Source organism: Canis lupus, chromosome 19 (assembly GCF_003254725.2).
Source record: "Canis lupus dingo isolate Sandy chromosome 19, ASM325472v2, whole genome shotgun sequence".
NCBI classification, from domain to species: domain Eukaryota; kingdom Metazoa; phylum Chordata; class Mammalia; order Carnivora; family Canidae; genus Canis; species Canis lupus.
This window is the reverse complement of record NC_064261.1, coordinates 23,275,068-23,296,581: the sequence shown is the minus strand read 5'-3', so window position 1 is coordinate 23,296,581 and position 21,514 is coordinate 23,275,068. Positions and strand designations below refer to the sequence as shown.

General features: G+C 37.7%; 1 protein-coding gene across 3 annotated transcripts in view; it reads left to right on the top strand.

Annotated features, from left to right (window-relative positions):
• The window catches only part of UGGT1 (UDP-glucose glycoprotein glucosyltransferase 1), a 123,180-nt gene extending 102,237 nt beyond the window's left edge, over window positions 1-20,943 (top strand). For 2 of the 3 annotated variants that reach the window (XM_035702386.1, XM_025436005.2), the window contains 9 exons: window positions 1,106-1,194; window positions 1,961-2,065; window positions 3,238-3,322; window positions 4,449-4,631; window positions 6,395-6,555; window positions 7,574-7,688; window positions 13,654-13,770; window positions 14,251-14,419; window positions 16,479-20,943. In XM_035702386.1, coding sequence (XP_035558279.1) covers window positions 1,106-1,194; window positions 1,961-2,065; window positions 3,238-3,322; window positions 4,449-4,631; window positions 6,395-6,555; window positions 7,574-7,688; window positions 13,654-13,770; window positions 14,251-14,419; window positions 16,479-16,504 — 1,050 coding nt within the window. In that variant the 3' untranslated portion in view covers window positions 16,505-20,943. Of the gene's footprint in view, window positions 1-1,105; window positions 1,195-1,960; window positions 2,066-3,237; window positions 3,323-4,448; window positions 4,632-6,394; window positions 6,556-7,573; window positions 7,689-13,653; window positions 13,771-14,250; window positions 14,420-16,478 lie in introns of those variants that run through there. The other variant, XR_004807140.2, reaches the window with a different exon arrangement.
• Window positions 20,944-21,514: the final 571 nt, after the last annotated feature.

The following is a 21,514-nucleotide window of genomic DNA, read 5'->3' as shown; positions in this document are numbered from 1 at the left end:
GGATGGGGAGAGGGAGAGAGAGAGAGAGAATCCTAAGTAGGCCCCATGCCCAGTGTGGAGACCAATGTGAGGCTCAATCTCACAATCCTGAGATCATGATCTGAGCCAAAATCAAGAGTCAGACACTTAGCCAGCTGAGCCACCCAGGTGCTCCAGAATACTTCTTTAAATGTAAAATGTCTTGGGCAGCCCCGGTGACGCAGCGGTTTAGCGCCGCCTGCAGCCCGGGGTGTGATCCTGGAGACCCAGGATCGAGTCCCACATCGGGCTCCCTGCATGGAGCCTGCTTCTCCCTCTGCCTGTGTCTCTGCCTCTCTCTTTGCTCTCTCTGAATGAATAAATAAATAAATCTTTTAAAAAAAATAAAAATAAAAAAAAATAAATGTAAAATGTCTTTTGTAAATATACATTTGTGGCTTTCTTCAACTGAGAGATGGCACCTTTTGGGAAATCTCAGTGAGAAATATCAGTCTCATTTTACATAAAGTGTTTTCCTAGATATGATTTTGCTTACATAGCCATAGTTCACATTATTGTTCATGACTGTTCTCAAAAAATTGAGAAGAAAATTTCAATGACAGTAATAAGTGGTAGCCCTCTTTCATTTCTTTTCACTTAGAATTTTGAAGTTCTTAGTGCCTTAAATTCAAGTAAAAGGTATTATGGAATAAATAATCATTATACACAGTAAAATGTAAGGCAGACCATACACGGTGGAGCAGAAAACTGGTCTCTGCTGGTGAGAAGATTGAACCTGTCTTTATCCTGGTAAATCCTGAAAACAGGATTTGTTTGTGACATGAAGTGACTTCTTCCTGACCATGCTAATGCCAACTGCACTCTTCCTCTGCAGCCAGCTGTCAGCTTGGTGAATGAGGCTTCTAATTTTGCTCAGATTCTGTTTCCTACACAGTAGAATTTGAGGTTCTGTGACCATTTTTCAGAGTAAAAACAAATTAAAAGAGGTTGCTGTCTCGTCACCTGAGGCTTTGGTATGATATGTTGAAGATGGTTCTGTTGAATTCATCTGTACTCCAGGTGGGTTGTCTGCTTGTGGGAGAATTCATTCCCTGTTGTTGATGGCACTCCTCGCATATGGTTGCAGGTTCAGAAAAAGGCAGACATGGTGAATGAAGACTTGCTGAGTGATGGAACTATTGAGAATGAATCTGGATTTTGGGACTCCTTCAAATGGTAAATTGGCATCATTTAATGAAGTAAGATAAAGTAAGATTTTTTAAGGAAAGACTGAGATATGACACCATCCCTCCCTTCTTTTGAGTATAAGATCCCATCTGAGAAGAAATGTGTGGGAAATATCAGAAAGGGAGACAACATAAAGACTCCTAGCTCTGGGAAACGAACCAGGGGTGGTGGAAGGGGAGGAGGGCGGGGGGTGGGGGTGAACGGGTGACGGGCACTGGGGGGGGCACTTGATGGGATGAGCACTGGGTGTTATTCTGTATGTTGGTAAATTGAACACCAATAAAAAAAAAAATTTATTATTAAAAAAAAAAAAAAGAATCCCATCTGGGCCTTTCAGCGTCTACACTCTGCCACCAAATCTTCTGCTTCTCTTTAGAGTAGATGTGTGTTTTCCACTGACAAAGTGAAGGAGGCTAATGTCCCCTTGTGGGGAAGTTACTTCCTCCTGCCTCTCGTTGCGTTGTGCCTGTCCTTCCATTGAGCAGATCACATTCTGTGGAATCGCCTGTGTTCAGTCTGTCCCTGAAGCTACGTGGTAGCCTGCAGGCAGCATCCATCTCTTTACCCTGTGGTGGCTTCGTTGCCTTATGCCCTCTCCGGGTGCCAGCAGATGCTTCACTGGCTCCTCCTGCACCCCCACCCCCCCAGGGAAGGAACTGGAATGGAAAACACCATCTCTGTAGCTCTTCTCTTAAAGGGCTATGTTTCTGTACTAGCATTTCAAGTGTTCTTGTTTTTACCTTTATTATTATAGGGGCTTTACAGGAGGACAGAAGACTGAGGAAGTGAAACAAGATAAAGATGACATAATTAATATTTTCTCTGTGGCATCTGGTCATCTCTATGAGAGATTTCTTCGGTTAGTCATGTTGATTATTTCAGTATATACCAATGAGTTTGTCACAATATTCTTATTTAGAGAATGTTTTATGGGATTCTGTCTGTTAACGTTTCTGTGTATCTGAAGCACTCTGAAGATTGTGAATATATCATTGTATTGTTTTGATCTGGTAGTCTCATAAAGTCTGGCTGTATCATAAATGCATCTTTGTGGATATTACAAGACTATAAACGTTTAATACCACTATGCACACATTATAAATAATTGGCCCCCAAGCATTGCTTAAGCCAGAAATTAGGAGGTTAACACAGAGAGTAGAAGTAGAATAGGGCCTCCAAAGATGCAGAACACCTTTGTTTTATAGACCTATTCAGAGGGTAAAGGGAGGCCTGAGGTCACCCAGCTAGAGCCACAGGGAAGTCACAGCCTTGGGCTGGTTGATGCAGTGGTGGCCAGGGGAAGGCTTGGCTGTGAATATGCTCCTTTACTTGAGGGAGTTTCCTAATGCTAGGGTTCACTTTACTTTTAACTTTCTGTGACAAATCTACTATGGAAAAGAATTAAACTATCATGTTAATCAGATTCAGCCCTCCTATTTCCAAGAAATAACTGACCTAAAATAGTTATGTCAAGTGTTAGTAATAATTTAATTAAGTTCCTTGACTCAGTTTGTTTTTGTCTGTTTTCAAAGTAGGAAATCATGACGCTGTTGCCATTTGCCCAGCCACACAGAGCTGCTGCCATTTGCCACCCCCGTCCTCTCCCTGTTCTCTTTCCTGGCGGGGTCTCTAATAGAGGCTGTGGGGGGCATGCAGCCACACAGAGCTGCTGTGACCTTACAGGTTTTCTTTTCAGAGTCCTGTAGTGAGTTTACCACAAACTTTGTTACTTATTTGTACCATAATTAAGACAGCAGTTCATGAAGCAAGTATATTTAAAGAATGTAACATGATTAAAACATTTGTCTTTATCAGATATATTTTTATGGGTGAGAAATACTCTTTCTTTTCCATCCATTGATAACCTTATAATAGCTGCAGTTTTCCATTTTCCATTAGTAAAGGTCTCTCTTTGCCATCAGTCTGCTCTGCCATGGAGAACACTTAATGGTTTCATGATTAACTCTACTTGATTTTGTTGACATTAAAAAGCATTGAAAGGTTATTATTACATTTGCTTTTGTTTGACAGTATAATGATGCTATCAGTACTGAAGAATACTAAGACTCCTGTGAAATTCTGGTTCTTGAAGAATTATTTGTCTCCCACATTTAAGGTTTGTTTCTCAGGGGGAAGGAGAAGATTCTTGTTAAGGAGATATGAATGGAATAATATACTTTTTACTGCTTCTATGTTATTTGTATGATTAAAAAATTTTCCTTTTGATTAGGTTTCCTTAATTCAGTTGCATATATTTTTAAAATTATTTATCTTAAGTGATCTCTGCATCTAAAGTGGGGCTCGAACTGGTGATCCTAAGGTCAAGAGTCACACACACTTCCGACTAAGCCAGTCAGGCACCCCCAGTTGCATATTTCTGTGTTCATTGCAGACTGGATTATTTTGGAGGAATAGTTGTTATGATACCAAGCACAAAATTCTGACCTTTTTGAAGCTTGGATAACATTGGAGGAGAATCTTTTGTGTTGATGAAATAACATTCTCTTCCTCTGAGCACATACATTATAAAGCACAATTAAGAAAGCATAGTGCTGGTTTCCAGTGAGGAGGATGATTCATTCTATCATGAGCAATTAACTACCCAGTGGTCTCTGGAAGTAATGTTCCCTATGTGCAAAATGAAAACAAGACTTTGAAAAGTTTTCTGCTTTATTTATATTAGTTAGTATTTGTTATCTAAATTGATTTATATATATCTTTTGGTTGTTATTGTTCTATAGAATTTGCTGAACAACTTTTAATGTATTCAGCAGTATCTTTCCTAGATAGGCAATTCACTTCTGATCCTCTGAAGGTACTTACATTTAGGATCTGAAAGACTTAACATAAATTTGTTCAGAATATTTGGATTGGCCATGTTATTTCCTGGGTTAGGCATAGGTATGAGAAAGGCTTTAAATCAATCCCAAACAATGTTTTACTGAAATCATGTTTTGACAGTTTTTTCCCATAAAACACACATATAAACACAAAAGCCCTTCATTGAAAGATTTGTCATTTCATGTGGTAATCAGAAGTCATAAAGAAATGGGGGTTTGGCACATTATTCTGTATTCTTTTATGTAGTCGTAGGTAAGTCAGGGTCAGATTTCTGTATTAGACTGCTCTTATGGTAAATGTGTTTTACTTGTACCATAATCATGATGACTGATTTACATTATACAGTTGATTTTCTTCATCAAAATAAATGGTGGTTTGTTGTTTCCTATGTCCAAAAATAGGAGTTCATACCTTATATGGCAAATGAATACAATTTCCAATATGAACTTGTTCAGTACAAATGGCCCCGGTGGCTTCATCAACAGACTGAGAAACAGCGCATCATCTGGGGTTATAAGATCCTCTTCCTGGATGTGCTCTTCCCACTAGTTGTTGACAAATTCCTGTTTGTGGATGCTGATCAGGTAAGCTCTCTTACAAGCCAGATTTAAACAGCTTGCATTAAGGGCATTAGACTTCCTTTTCATTTTTTAAATGATTTTTTCTTTGTTTAAGATTTTATTTATTTACAAGAGACACAGAAAGAGAGAGGCAGAGACACAGGCAGAGGGAGAGGCAGGCTCCCTCTGGGGAGCCTGATGTGGGACTTGATCCCAGGACCCCAGGACCACGACCTGAGCCAAAGGCAGAGGCTCAACCCCTGAGCCACGCAGGTGCCCCTGTTTTTCTAGTTACAGAAAAATACATGCTTATGATACATTATTTTAGGATATATGGAAAGTGACACCCAAATGTGATCACCTTTAAAGTTTGCATTTGATCTATCTCCTTTTCATCTTTTTTTTAATGCCTCTTTTGCACAGTTGTGATTACATCATGTATGCAGTTTTGTTTCTTACTTTAACTAAAAACTAAACTAAAACTAAAAACTGGAAGATTGAGGTTTAACAGTGCTTGCAATTATCTCCAATTTTTTACCCAAAAGCTAGGAGTTGTTGACATGGTTAAGAGAGGGGAAGCTCTAGTTGATAGATGCTTGGCCTTGATAATTTGGAAGTCTTCAGCTATTCTTCCCCGTGTCAAGATTTGACCTAAAAGGAACACACTTTGGTTTTAAAACATACAAACTCAAAAAGTGTGATTATAGTTCTCCTTCACAGACTTCCCCCTTACCCTGATCTGGCTGAAATCTGAGGTAATCATCTGAATGGAAGTGATATATAATATGTGTAAAAGCCATATGGCCAGAAACTTCATCTACCTCTTTGGAATTACTTGCCTCATCTGGCTCATAGTATCACAACTGGCTAGACCTGAAGCATGCTTTCTGGATTCTGATATAAGCACACTTACTCTTTATTGAGTACTTGATATGTGCCAGACATCTTTCCACATTTGTCCATAAATTGATTAATGTAATCCTGTGGGGTCTCCATTTTACAGATGAGGAAACTCAGTCATAGAGAGGCTAAGTAGTGTAAATTTGTTTTATTTCTGTCTTTTTGAATACTTAGAATACTGTGTGCCAGGCACCAGACAAAATATCTTACATGTTAGTGATGGCAGTCAGCTAATCAGTATAAGAATCTGGGTTTAGACTGAGTCTACCCATAGACCCTGTGCTATTAACCTCAGAGCTACCCTCTGTAATGTCTCAGTGAGGTAGTCTGTATTTTTTTTTTTAAAGATTTTATTTATTTATTCATGAGAGACACAGGGAGAGAGAGGCAGAGACACAGGCAGAGGGAGAAGCAGGCTCCACGCAGGGAGCCCGATGCAGGACTCGATCCCGGGACTCCAGGATCACACCCTGGGCCAAAGGCAGGCGCTAAACCGCTGAGCCACCCAGGGATCCCGGTAGTCTGTATTTTAAAGAAACTGCTGTCTTTATGGCTGTTTAACAAATGACTTGTGGGGCATCTACATGTCTCAGTTTGTTAAGTGTCTGACTCTTGATTTTGGCTCAGGTAATGCTCTCATGGTCCTGAGATGGAGCCCTGTGTTGGTCTCTGTGCTGGGTGGGAAGCCTGTTGAAGAGTCTCTCTCTTCCTTTCCCTCGCCCTTTGTATCTCTCTCTCTTGCTTTCTCTGTTTCTCTCTCTCCCTTTGCCCTTTACCCTTACCCCTTTTCTCTCTCTTACCTTCTCCCTCTCCTTTTCTTCCTCTAAAACACTCAAAACAAAACAAAACAAAACAACCCAAATGACTTGGGATCTTCTTTTCTCCAGATTGTACGAACAGATCTGAAAGAGTTAAGAGATTTCAACTTGGATGGTGCTCCTTATGGCTATACTCCCTTCTGTGATAGCCGGAAAGAAATGGATGGCTACAGGTTCTGGAAATCAGGGTACTGGGCCAGTCATTTGGCTGGGCGAAAGTATCATATCAGGTATTGAAAAAGCTATATTCCTAAAGCTATTTGATTTTCTTTTCTTAAAAAATTTATTTTGCATATTAGAAATTGTGAGTAGGTAATAAATTAATATGGTTCAGAAATAAAAATTATAAAAAATATGTCATGAAAAAGAATCTTCCCAGTCCTGTCTTCTAGTCAGTTCCCACTTCTATAACAGATAACCTCTTCTATTAATTTATATATATCCTCCCAGAACTTAGTTCTTACATAAACAACTAGACTTCTTTTTTACACAAAATAATACCATCATATTTACAGTTTTGTGCCTTGTTTTATTTAATATCTCTATTAAATCTTATGTCAGTGAGTTGAGAGAGACCTTCCTTTACATCTACATATTATTCCAGTAGATAGATGTTTTTTTATGATCTTTTGCTGTGACATATGTTGTTGCAGTGAATAATTAGGTACATCACTTAGTATATTTCAGACATATCTGTAGGACAGAATCCTAGAAGTAGAACTGCTAGAACGGACTGTGTAATGTTACATTATCTGCTCTGGGCTGGATGTGGTTTGGAAGATCTGGAAGGTCAGGGGATGTGTAGGTAGTAGCATTTACAGAGATATTTATCTCTGAGGTTTGGTGATTTATCCTTAGTTATGTTCTTGGTCCAGAAGATCCATAACACTGTGGGGATTTTTTCCTGCAACATTTAAGACATCAGGGTATCTTTGATGATTAGCTTTTATTACTTTATTTGCTGACATTTCATAGAAGTTGTCTTTTGTCAGAGATTTAAGGCAGCTAAGTAAGGAAGATAGTTGAATAAGGAGGAGTGACAAAGTGAGCTTGTGATGGCAGAATATGGATTTTGCAATAATTTCCTGAGCATCTTTGAAGAGGCACGTACTGACCCTGAGCTGTACCATGAGGCCATAGTTCACTTTTCAAAGAGAGGCCAGGATGTTTACCTGGTGACTGTTATTTAGTGAGGTTACTTTTGGTGCCACAATCCATGGTTATAACAAGTAGTTCTTCTCTATCCAGTGCACTGTATGTCGTGGATCTGAAGAAGTTTAGGAAAATAGCTGCTGGTGACAGACTCAGGGGACAGTACCAAGGTCTGAGTCAGGATCCTAACAGCCTCTCAAATCTTGATCAAGTAAGTGGCTATTTTTTTGGTTAACACTTTCAGTGATGGGTATGCAGTATTGTGTCAGGAATTATTTTCCTCTCTGTTCTCTCCTCTGTTAGGACAGTGTTTTGTTTCTTCGTGGAAAGGAATTGTGCAGTGTGTGCGTGTGTGACATTTTTATCTCTCCTGAAAAATGTCATAGTCATAGATGTCATAGATGTTGGTTTGGAAGGGAGATAGAAGGATGATGCAGCCTCTTCAAATCATTAGCATATTTTTAAATTTTGTACCCACGGTAATCTGATAAATTTGTTTCTCTGCCTGCTAGGAGCAATTTGTTTCTCTTTAGGAGCTATTTAGCAAGGATTCACTGTATCTAGTCTCACAATTTCAATTTCCCTTTTTTCTATGTCAAAAACCATGGGTTTTCTTAAGTTTAGCCAAATCAGTGTATTAGCTAAATATTTTTCAGAAGTGAGTTTATAGTTTGTTTTAGATACCTAGTTTCACATATTTTGTTTTGCATAAGTCTGCTTTAAACATGTTAAAGCCTTTATTGTGATATATAGCATCTATGAAAGAAAGCATACAAAACAAAAATATACCAATATGTACATATTCACATGCATTAATTTCTTTGTGGAAATGCCTATATGCCACCATCCAGTTCAAGAAATAGAACATTGCAAAACAAGAAAAAAAAAAAGAAAAAAGAAAAGAAAATAGAACATTGCTAGCATCCCAGCAGCCACCCTTCTTCTCTAACAAAGGTGTCCAGCATCCTGACTTTTGTGGTAATCACCTCAATGCTTTATTTCTAAATTACTGCTTTAACATGTATCCTTAAATACTATAGATTGGTTTTGAATGGTTTTTTCCTCCCTACCTCAGTATCTTAAAATATGTACTCTTCTGAGCTAATTTCTTTTGTTCAACATTATGTCTGTACAATCCATCCATTTTGTTGTGTGTAGTGGTACATTGCTTTGTTTATCCAACATTTGGGTTGTTTTCCATTTTTTGTCTTCCATGGATAATGCTGCTGTGATCATTCATGCAACTGTCTTGATGCACATGTACATTTCAGTTGTGTGTACAGCAACACATGGAATTACCAAGTCATCAGATTAGTGTATTTTTCTTTATTAGATGATCCTAAACAGTTTTCCAGAGTAGTTGTAATTTATGCTCCCACTAGCCATGTAAGAATTCCTATTGCTCATGTTTTGACCAGTATTTATTGTCAGTCTGTTAATTTGGTATATGTGAATCATTATCCTATGTGACTTTCATTTGGAGAGTTTTTTATGTTTATATTTAATATAATCATTAGTGAAGTAGAATTTACATCTGCCATTTAAATTTCCTTGTTACCTTTGCTATGTATTTTTGAGTTATTTTCTCAGTGGTTGTCTTGACTATCATTAACACCTTTAACTTATGACAGTTTTTAAAGATTTTATTTATTTATTCATGATAGACACAGAGAGAGAGAGAGAGAGAGAGAGACGCAGAGACACAGGCAGAGGGAGAAGCAGGCTACATGCAGGGAGCCCGATGCAGGACTTGATCCTGGGTCTCCAGGATCACACCCCAGGCTGAAGGCGGTGCTAAACCGCTGGGCCACCGGGGCTGTCCACTTATGATAATTTAGTTTGAGTTACTAACTACTTAATTTCAGTAGTATTCAAAAACTTTGTTCCTAAATAGCTGTGTTCCCTCCTCCCCATACTTTTATTATCATACAATTTGTATGTTTATACATCATATGCTCACCAACACAGATTTATAATTATTACTGTTTGGAATTGTTTTTAAACTGGGGGGGGGGAGGAACTCTTCATAAGAAGTACATTGATATTATCTTTTATATTTACCTACATACCTTTACTGCTGCTTTTTATTTTTTCACGTGGATTTGAACTACTGTCTAGTGCCCTTCCGTTTCAGCCAGAAGACTCCCTATAATCTGTCTGATAGGATAGCCCTGGAGCTACAAACTCTTGAAGAATGTATAATTTTCTCCTTCATTGTTTTTTGATGAATAATTTTGCTAGATATAAAATTCTTGCCTGACAGCTTTTTTTTCCTCCCTTCTCCTGTTTTTCTTTGAATCTATTGTTCCACAAATTCTTGGCCTCTGTATTTTGTGATGAGAAGTTAGCATTAATCTTGAGAATCCCTTACCTGACAAGTCACTATCTCTAGTCTTTTCTTTTGATGGTTTAATTATGATATAGCTAGGTTGGATCTCTTTTGAATTTATCCTGCTTGAAATTCATTGAGCTTGTGTAGATTAAGATTTTTCACCAAATTGGGAACATTCTGTTTCTTTAAGTATTATTTCTACCTCTTTCTCTCTCCTCTTGGGACTGCCATTGTGTGTGTTCATGTATTTATTTGATGGTTTTCCACAGTTCTCTGAGGCTCTGTTTAGTTTTCTTCATTCTTCTCTCTGCTTCTGGATAATCTCAAGACTGAATAATCTCAATTGATTTATCTTCAGTTGACTGATTATTTTTTATGCTGCTCAAATCTGTGGTTAAACCCATCTAGCGAATTTTCATTTAAATTATTGTGTTTTTCAACAGTGTATTTCCTGTTTGGTTCTTTTGTATAATTTGTATCTCTTTATTATCTAATTTTTGAAACATCATTCTCATATTTTCCTTTAGTTCTATTAGACATGGTTTCTTTTGTCCTGTTTGAACATATTTAAGATACCTGATAAAGTCCTTGTGTTCTAAATCCAATGTCTAGGCCACCAAAAGTATAGTTTCTATTGATTGTTTTTTACCCCTGTATATGGGTTTTATATATTTGGTATTTTGTAAGTCTCTTCATTTTTGTTGAAAACCGAACATTTCAAGTAATATAGTGTGGCAGCTCTGGAAATCAGACTTTCCCCTTCCCCCAGAGTTTGTTGCTGCTTATTGTAGTAGTAGTTGTTTTTGGAGTTCTAAACCATTTCTGTGAAGACTGCATTTTTGGTTTGCTTGATTAGCTTAGTAGTCAGCTAAAATTGAACGGAGATTTCCTTAAGTGTTCAGAACCACTAAGATTTGCATTCTTTGCCATCAGTCTCTGGGTGTATGTTGGAACATGTGCTCAACAGTCTGCTTTTGTTTCTATTTGTTACTGGTGTCTAGAATTGCAGTTGATTTTTGTTCATTGTTGTATTCAGCTACCCTGCTAATCTTATATACTTTTGTCTTTTCTATATATATAAGTGTATCATCTACAGATAATGGCTGTTTTACTTTTTCTTTTCCAATCTTATGTTACAAAAACTTTTTTTTTTCTCGCTTTCACTATTTATTGGGACTTCTATAATGTTGAATAGAAATGTTGATAGTGGGCATTCTTGACTCAAAATGATGAAAGCATTCAGCATTTCACCACTAAGTATAATGTTTGTTGTAGATGTTTTATAGATACCCATTATTCACATTGAGGAAGTTCTTTTTAGTGTTGGTTTGCTACTTTAAAAAAAAAATCTTTTGTGTTAAATTTTGTTTTTGACATCTGCGATATGCTTTTCTCTTTTATTATAAATAGAGTTAATTTTATACCTAAATATAATTTCTGAATTATATAATCAAACTTGATCATGATTTATAATTTTTTATATAGCCCTGGATTCTGGGGGTAAGTATTTATTTAAGAATTTTGCATTTATGTTTTTATGTGACATTGGCTTATAATATCTCTATCAGATTTTGGTATTGAGACTTAATGAAATGAGTTGGATTTTGTTTTTGTTTTTGTTTTCATTTACCTGTAATTGGTTTGTATAAGGTTGGCCTTATTTCTTTCTTAAATGCTTGGTCGAATTCACTAGTGAAGCCTCTAATTTCTTTGTGTTTAAATTATGATTCCAGTTTCTTTAATAGTTATGGGACTGTTGACATTTTCTGTTATTTCTTTTATCACTGTTTTTGTTAAGTGGTTTCTAAATTTCCTTAACATATTGTCATGAAATTGCTTTTACTATCCTTTCATTTTAAAAAACAATATAATTTATATATAGTGAAATGCTCAGATTTTAAGTGCACTGTGTAATTAATTTTCTGATGATACACATCAGAAAATGTATATCCAGAGCCAGAATGCTTCCGTTACTCCAGTTATCATTTTAAAGTCCATAGCATCTATACTAGTGTCTTCTCTTTCTCTTTTAAAAATTCCTGACATTGTTTATTGTGCTTTTTTTTCCTTTATCACCTCGCCAAGAATTAAAGAAGCATCTTTTAATGTGTTCCATCCTATGTTTCTTTTCTATTTCACTGATTGTTCTTTATTGTTCTTACCTCTTTCTTTTATTTAATTTGATTTTTTTCCCTAATTTCTTGAGATAGGTGTTTAGTTCATAACTTTTAGTCTTTTCTAATATATACATTTGAAAGGATCAGATGCTACCTCAGCAAAACTTGGTTGCATTCCGCATGTTTTATAGGTAGTAGTTTCCTTGACATTTGGTCATTTTAGAATTGCTTACATGGTTACTCTGCATTCTTTCCTGCATTTCTGGGCTTTCATATAGGATCATTTTCCTTCTGCCTAAAGAATATCATTTTATTTTCCTTAATGTAAGTTTACTAGTAACAATTTTTTTCTTTTTCTTTTTGTCTGTTAGTGTCTATTGTACTTGCATTATTAGGTATAATTCATGTAACATAAAATTTCCCATTTTAATAATTTTTAACTATACAGTTTAGTGGCATTAAGTACATTCACACTGTTACAGCTAACCATCTCCAGAGCTTTTTATCATCTCATCCTGAAACTCTGTAAACATTAAAGAATAACTCTCCCTTCTTTCCTTCCCCCAGCCCCTGGCAACCTCTATTCTATTTTGTATCTGTATGAATTTGCCTATTCTAGATACTTTCAGAATCATACAGTATTTTTCCTTTTTGTGCCTAGCTTATTTGCTTATTTCACTTTGTATACTATTTTCAAGTTTGTCTTTTTTCTTTCTCTTTCTTTCTTTCTTTCTTTCTTTCTTTCTTTCTTTCTTTCTTTCTTTCATTTATGAATGAATGAATGAATGAATGAAAGACAGAGAGAGAGAGAGAGAGAGAGAGAGTCAGATACACAAGCAGAGGGAGAAGCAGGCTCTATGTCTATGCAGGAAGCCTGATGTGGGACTCCATCCCGGGACTCCGGGATCATGCCGTGAGCCGAAGGCAGATGCTCAACTGTTGAGTCACCCAGACGTCCCTATTTTCAAGTTTCATCCATGTCATAGCATCAGAATTTCCTTCTCGTTATGATGGAAGAATATTCCATTTTATATATTTTATATATATATATATATATATATATATATATCCCATATTTTGTATATCTGTTCATCTGTTGATGGATATTTGGCTTATTTTCAGCTTTTTGCTATTGTGAATAATGCTTTTGTAAACATTGGCATACAAGTATATGTTTGAGTCCCTGCTTCAATTCTTTTTTGTATATACCCAGAAGTGGAATTTCTGGATCATATTGGTTGTTTGTTACAAGACCATGGAACACTGAGAACAAAGCTTCAAGGCATATAGTTGACTCAAAAACATGTGAGCTTCGTCCACTTGGGATCAAGCCCCAGGTGACAAGGTGGATTCAGAGCTTCCTTTATGCAAAACTGTGAAGTATAAAACCACGCTCTATGCTTAGTTAACTTTCAAGAGGCAGTAGTACCTTTTCTTAGAATTGTCCTCATGGAGGGAAGTCTAGGTGCAGGTTATTTGTGAATTTTAAGCTAAAATTTTTCAGGTGCTTATCATAGGTAGTTTGAGTCCTCTAAACTTTGTGGTTTTAAAAAACATCACAAATATTTTAGCTTCTCTAAGGTTTTTAGTAGACCCTTTCAGTTCTAAAAATTTGTGATTGGTATGTGATATGTAATGAGCAACTATCATCACTAATTTGCTATTCATTGATTTAAATTTCTCCCAGAACTTTAGATTGTTGTTTTATTTTCTTTTTTACCAAACAGGATTTGCCCAATAACATGATCCATCAGGTGCCAATTAAATCACTCCCTCAAGAATGGCTTTGGTGTGAAACGTGGTGTGATGATGCCTCTAAGAAAAGGGCAAAAACGATAGATTTGGTAAGCTCTCTGTGGTTCTTTTCTGCGTCCTAGTCCAATGTGATTTACAACTAGATCATTATTAACACACAGAGAGAGTCTTACTTAGTGTTCTCTGTGGTTGTACAGTTGGGGGACTGCAGCTTGTCTTACAGTAACATACATAGATTTCTGCTGCTTGCAGCAGGCAGCCAAGTCCTCTAGTGTCTGATGGGGCTGTTTTCACTAAAATCAGCAAAGTTACTACTTTTCTTATGGATTATCTCTGTGCCTTGTGATTTTACTACAAGAATTTTCTTTTCCTGCTTTCCTGTCACTTCCCACAACTTTGTAGAAGCTTTATGTGACCATGTTGCTTCTGCTCATCTGTCATTTGATTCCTCAGTGTTATTCTTTTTTGTTCAGTTGGGATTTATAACCCAGGAACAGACATACCTTTGAATTCTGGATAATGTGCCCTGTCTTTACCTTGGTTGAAGTATACGATTTGGTTTTTCACAGTGTAATAATCCAATGACCAAAGAGCCCAAGCTGGAAGCAGCTGTTCGAATTGTCCCAGAGTGGCAGGACTACGACCAGGAGATCAAGCAGCTACAGACCCGTTTCCAGAGGGAGAAAGAGACAGGAGTGCTGGACAAGGAGAAGACAACACAAGAGTCACGCTGGGAAGGTAGGTCCAACCTTCAGCCCTAGAGAAGTACTTATTTACGTTCCTGATTTGTGTTTATTGCAAAAACAGAATAATGAATAAAAGGAATCTCAGCACTTCTGTCCTGACGTCAACCAGTATATATTTTTATTTTCCTTTTTTCAATTGGCCTTCTAAATGGTATGTATTACCATTGTAATACATCGATTGTATTAATACAATCACTGTCCTCTTTTCTTTGCCTATTTATTTATTTATTTATTTATTTATTTATTTATTTATTTATGTTTTTGAGAAAAGGTGCTTTTTTTGACTTGGTTTTGTTTTAAAAGATTTTATTTATTTATGAAAGATACAGAGAGAGAGAGGCAGAGACATACGCAGAGGCAGAAGCAGGCTCCCCATGGAGAACCTGTTGTGGAACTCAATCCTGGGGCCCAGGATCACACCCTGAGCCAAAGGCAGATGCACAACCACTGAGCCACCCGGGCATCTCAAGAAAAGGTGCTTTAATTGAGATTATTGTTAGGTAGGCCTATGAGTTTTGTGATACATAAGACAAGCAGGGAGTCTTCTGGTGTGTTGTTGGCCTGTTTAGGCATAAGGTTCTAGGTCCTTCCCTCTATCTGACAAGCCCAGTGTTATTTTGGGGATCTCTTGTCATATTCCTTGGCTTTTTATTAAATCTCTCCAGGCACTAGTAAATACATTTAGGATCAAGACAAAGTACATATTGATGTGAAAAAAAATATTATTTCAAAGAAGCATATTAGGGTGGAGGATAGAGTGTTTTTATTTAATTTAGGCTAAGAATAGGGGGACTAAATGTTCATGTAATATTTTCCCTATGCTATATACATCTCAAATGGTATGCAGTTGACAAAAATCATTAGAATACAAAAGTGACCTTTTGTAAACTATTAATAAGCTGAGATCTGGATTTTAAACATTTATTCAGCTCAAAACTAATTCTAAAAGAGCAATTACAGAACATGGATCTTGAGTGATTCACCCAACCATCCTGAAGACTGTACCATGATGTTAAGTATCACGGCCGAGAGGCTGGATATTCAGCATAAAAATAATTAAAATTCAGTAGTGAAACCTAAAGGATTTCTGTCGATGCATAGATAAAGAATGTAGACAAACTGTTCAAATAAGAGAAGAACACAGTAAGTGAAGTTGAAGAAACAGTAATCACATTAAAGGAATCTGTCATTAAAATATATACTCCATTGAAAAAATATGTATATTGTTTCTGATAATGCCCTTTGTTGCGGAGATGGTGAAGAAACTCCTCTGGGTCTACCTTGCTGGAGCTTTGTATATTAGAACAGCCCTTATTAAAAAGCAATAATAAGGTACCTGGGTGGCTCAGTTGGTGAAGTGTCTGACTCTTGATTTTGGCTCAGGGTTGTGAGATCGAGCCCAGTGTCAGGCTCTGTGCTGGGTATGGAGTCTGCTTAAGATTCTCTCCCTCTCTCTCTGTGAGCTCCCCTCTTGCCCTCTATTAAAAAAAGGAGGGAGATAATAAATTGGCTGTCAGAAACCATTAACATGTTTATTCCCTTGATAGTTCCTTTCTTGAGAATTTACCTTAAAGAAATAAGTCCACACAAGAAAAAAGTCATATACATGGAGAAATATATTATTTATAAACCAAAAGCATTAAAAACAGTTTAAACATCCAAGAGCTGCACTTTATAAAGTATATGAGCTGCACTTTTACTTAGGAAAATGTTTACATGTTAAGTGAAGAAAGAAGAATCCTGACTAAAAATATGCGCGTTTTTACCAGAAGTAAATATTGTATTTGTGAAAACAGTTCTGCTGGAGTAGGAGTATGCAGGTAGTGTCAGTGTTTTTAAAAACAAAAAGATCAAAAAAAAAAAAAAAAGATCTTTATTTCTTTTTCAAAATATAATACACCAAACCAGAGCTCCTAAAAATTTTAAAAGAGAGATAAAATGGAGGTGGGGCTGTAATTAATAGGTTATAATACCAGAAAAGAAATCCAGTCTGTATTTTTGTAACTTAAAGATTGAACCATTTTATTTTCAATTGTCCTCTTTTTCCATAGGACCTCAGAAACGAGAAGAGTTATGATCTTCATTCACAAGCGGATAGGAAATTACACCATTTGAAAAACACTTTTTATATTAAATGCTAGTTTTTTTCTGATCTGTCTCTACAACTGCTGATAAACTGGCTGGGCAGGTGTGCCACACCTTTTGATTCTGACCATTTGATTTTGACTTCTGCATACCAGTGGGCTCTGGATTTTTAGAGTTAAACCTCTATTGGATTTGTACCTCATAGGAAGACAAGTGACTGATCTTTTGAGACTCTGTAAAGAGCAGTCTTCTGACCAGAAGGGAAAATGGCAAAGGCAACTGGAAGAAAATGAGTCCTGTGGTGACCACACCCAAGAGCACACACATGCTGTACCACCACAGGAAGCCAACCAGCCAGAGCAGCCATGTTCTTCCTTACCTCAGTTTACTGGCAGTGGAGCTCAGTCTGCAGCCTGCACTGTGGTGGCAGAAGCTTCTGTGTGGCAGAAGCTTTGTGCAAGGTCCACACACCTTGAGGTTTATGCCAGTGTGCTCCTGTGTCCTTTTGTTCTCTTCTCCAGCATTAAGTTCATTGTCTAATTGAAACCCAACCAACAATCATGTGTCTTTGGAGTTGGCTCGGGACAGATTAATTTGGGGACAGGATGGGGTGGGTTGGGGTGAAGGTGGGGAACATAGCAGAAGTAGGAAGACTCTGGGGTGTCTGAGGGGAAATGAGGAAAACAGAAATTGACTATTCTCTTTTATAAACCATCAGTACCATGTGACTAATTTGAAATGAAAACATGATTCTTAATCCCCACCCAACCCCAGTAAACTTTTTAGATAATTGTTTTGTAAACAATTTTTGTATTTGTGAAGGTCTGCTTTTTCTTCCCACTTTCTAAAAAAAAAAAAAGAAAAAAAAGTCTGTTATGGATTTCCTTACTGGATACAGCCATAGCGAGCCCCTCTGGTGATCCATCTCGCAGGGCTCGGGGCTCCCTCAGAAAGGTCATTGCATCATTCATCCCTCTGCTTCCTGGGGAAGGGATTGTCTCTTTTAGACCCAGGCAAAGCTGGCTTGACTTCTCTGTGAGGAAATCCCAGAGCTGAGAACAGGAGAGATGTTGAACAGGAGAGATGTTAATTTGTTTCTCTACACTGTTCTATATTCCTTTTAGTTGAGCCTGTGGGTTGCCTTTGGTTTGCTGAAATTGCCGGTATGCCACCTCTTCTGATTGCACAAAATCACACCTTGAAGGTGTGTTGGCCCTTTAGTCCCTGCCTTTAGTGTCTTTGCTTTAGCAACCCAGAACAGTCCTTCTGGAGAAGCCTCTCCTGGTAAGTAGACAGTGTGGGGAGGCACCCACAAGAGAGTCTTCTGGTGTGGTGTTGGGCTGCATGGGTGTGAGGCTCTGGGTTCCTTCCCTCCATCTGCCCAGGCTGCAGAGTACAGCAAGCAGCAAGAGTACTCCCATGGGACTGCACTTTCTTCCAGGGCAAACTGGTGTTGTCTCCAATATTTTGCCTGCTTTTTAAAAATATGAGGAGGGGCTGCAAATGGATAGGAGAATCCTCACTCTTCTAAGCCAGGGAACATTGATTTGCAGTCTTTTTTTAAAAATCAAGTCTTGTGACAACTACCAAGGAATTTTTTCCATATACACATAAGCAAAAGTTAGCTTAGGAGTCTCTCAGCCTGAAGGAGCTTTTCAGTTTGCTTTTATAATTACATTAAAAATTGGGACGAGGGGAGCTCAAAAGATTTTTCTGTAAATTGATCCAAGACTGAAAGATACCTCAGAATCATTGCTGTTGACAAAGGCTGTAGCTTGAGTTCCCCCTGCCCTGCTGCTCACCTGGTCAGAATAGCTAAAGGGATAGAATCAGAGCAAAAAATATTTGTTCAGCTTCGTCTTCAATTTAATTAAGCCTTCAGAGAGGCTTCTGCTCCCGCAGCTTTAGTCTATAATCGTGAACAGAGTTGTGCATTTTCTGAGTTTATTTTCTGGGAGACTGAGCAGGAAATACTAGTCACTGGAGTATGCTTTTTAAATGGTGGTTCCCATGGGACATGGACATTTCTTCATGTCTTTCCACCAGGTCTCGTGTGCATATTCCATGTGAGGAAAGTACAGTGTGAAATCTGTTGTCTGTAGTATGTGTGTCCTCACTGCCCTTATTCATCACCACCCTAAACGGAAGTTTTACCAGTAGCTGAATCTATATATGTAAGATCCAGCTTACTTCTGAAATAGTCGAGGGCCTGCCTTCCTTCTCTTGGTTCATGTGTCATCAGCATCTTTCAGGATGAACCTCTGATGCCCTAGAAAGTGATAATACCACTAAAATTTGGTCTTGGTCAGCTTTGTCTATTGTCTTTACTGTGTGAAAACAAATTGTGACTGAAAAGATTTTTTTTTCAAGAGGCAAGAGCGGATGGCAATGAAACACACAAGCTTCTGGAAACTTCACAGTGCATTATTTTTAACCATCATTTATTTATATGTAATGGAATTTTTTCTCTTATCATGCCATAATGGGAAATTTTCTTTCTGAATCAGTGCCAGAGTGCTGTAAAATAATGTTACATGTCAGAGTGACACGCAGCAGTGTGTTTTTATGTTCTATGAGTAGTGGTATTTGATTGAGATCAAACCCATGCACACAGCCTGCTGCTGGAGCTGTGGGGGCATGCCTATGTTTATTTTAAAATTGTACTCAATCCTTACACATTGAGAATGATGACACATTAGTTTTCCCTAAGGCCGATAAAGTGTAGAATCTCAAAATGTGGCATTTCAAATGGAAACGTACAGATGTTTGCCTACCTACTACATGCATATGCCTCATGATACGCCTGTGTGTTGTATGAACTCAGCTCGTGGGAGAGCAAAGATTATCAAATCATTTCCAGGAATAGAGCTTAATGAACTCTCCTTTCCTCAAGTCCTCATATAATGGACTGTGTTGAGGCTTCACTTGAATGAAAAGCTTTTGTCTGGTTGCAGGGACTCAGTCCTCGGATAAAGAGTTGAAAGCTAGAGGTGGCATTACAGTTTTCAGAAGAGACTGGCCCAGGTAATAGGAAGGGAATCCATTTCCTTTAGCTGGGAGTTACACTTGAAGGATGCCATAATTTGGAACAAGTCAGACACCACCCTCCTAGCAATGAGTAAAATGATTCCCCTTACCCACATTTCCCCTAGGAGTAAATGTAGGTACTTAAGAGCAGTCCTTTTCTAAAATTGCCATGAATGATTGAAAGAAATAATTCAACTCAAGAGTTATAAGGAAATTTCTAGTGCATTTTTCTGAATATAGTGTTAGTGCTATGGCATCAGATTTCATGGAAATGGAAATGTTTAGGTAAAGTCACCTAATGGAAACTGTTTGTTGGCAACAACAAATGGAAGGTGCATTGTGTGCAAATTTATTTAAATATCGATTCCATTGTGTAATTTTAATAATTTTTAAATATTTGATTTTATGGAAATACTTTTGTGGGATGATAAGAGTTAAATATAGCTATCATGTCTAGTTTGGTGGGATAACATTTTTTACCTAAATTCATGTTTTCCCTGCCTTGATGTAGTGGTGGAAGGTCTCAATCATGACTTTGGTAATTAATTACCTGATTGAACTCGAGCTAATGAGACTTTGTTAGCTCAGGTTGTAATCGATATTTCAAACTATCTGGAGGATACCAGTTTTCTCTTTCATTTGGTATTTGATCTCTTGGTCTAATACAGAAACAACACTTCCAGGTAACAGTGTGTCAGGGCATGGAGTAGTGGATCTCTCCTTTCAGGGTGCCATTGGGTGCTGACAAGTTTATAAGAAGAAACTAAAAATCAGCTTCATGCAGCTGCATGCTCCCCAAAAGTAGTGCATTTAGGTTGTTTTTTATTGTTGTTTGTTTTTTGTTTTTTAGTGCATTAAGTTTAAACTCACTGATAATGATTTTGCAAGCAAGAGGCTATCTCCTGAGTCTTAAATTACCTAGCAACGCAGAGGGCAAATGTGGAGATTTAAGAGGAAACAAGTTAGGGTATGAGTTAAGGCCTTTACCCATCTGTAACTTATGCATTGCCTTACTTGTCACCATTTAGATTTCCAGAGAAGTGGCATAATTCCTCTTCAAAATAAAAGTAGAAAAATCTAAGGTTAACAATCTGAGAGAAAGATGATCAAGTACCATTTTATCCTTGGTAATAACAAGGTAAACAGAAAAATGAAAAATGTTAGAATTTTTAAAGAACAGTATGTATTAGAAAACCTTCTTTATAACTGTTTTGTTTTACTGTAATCTATTCCATCAAATGCAACATTGGTCCAGGTGCTGCCCCTTGCTTGGGAAGAAGCGCTGAGGCTCTAAATGTCTGCAGAGCCCTCTGCACCTGAAGTGAACTGAGAATGAATTTCCTGGTACTGTAATGAAAATAAGGTCTGCTCAACACAATAAACTTTTCCTTGTCTTCTTCAAAACGTTCTGGTCAGTCATTCAGCTATTATGTTTAGGAAGAACTGAATTATCAGAATTTAAGGTTCCAACCTTTCATCTGACAGAAGAAGCAGGGCTGGACAGGAAGGAGACCTTTATCGGAATGTCTCCTCTGGTGTTGGAGCTAGGTGTACTTGTTTCCAATTCTCTGAATTCTCACAGTAGCATCTGTACCTCTTCAAGGTCACTAGCCTTGGGGAACTGCCGTAGGTGGGATCTTGTAGGCAAGTTGCCCTGGGAAGGCTAACCATAACGAGAAGGCATAGTTTGAACATTTTGCACACTCTCTGAACTACTCTGGGGCTAGACTTAAAGATCTGGTTCCTGACACTCAGATGCTCATTGGACACTGCAAGCTAGTTTAACGAGTGCTCTTGCTGAGGTGGGGGTCAGGGAGTGGGACCTGGTGGCTGTGACAAGGCAACAGAGGATACCTAAGGTGGAAGAAAGGATGGATTAACTTGGTGGCCAGGACAAGCTTCTACAAGACGATGCTTAAATTGAAGCCTGAGGAGTAAGTAGAAGTTATCCATATAGAATGTGGGAGGTGGGGAT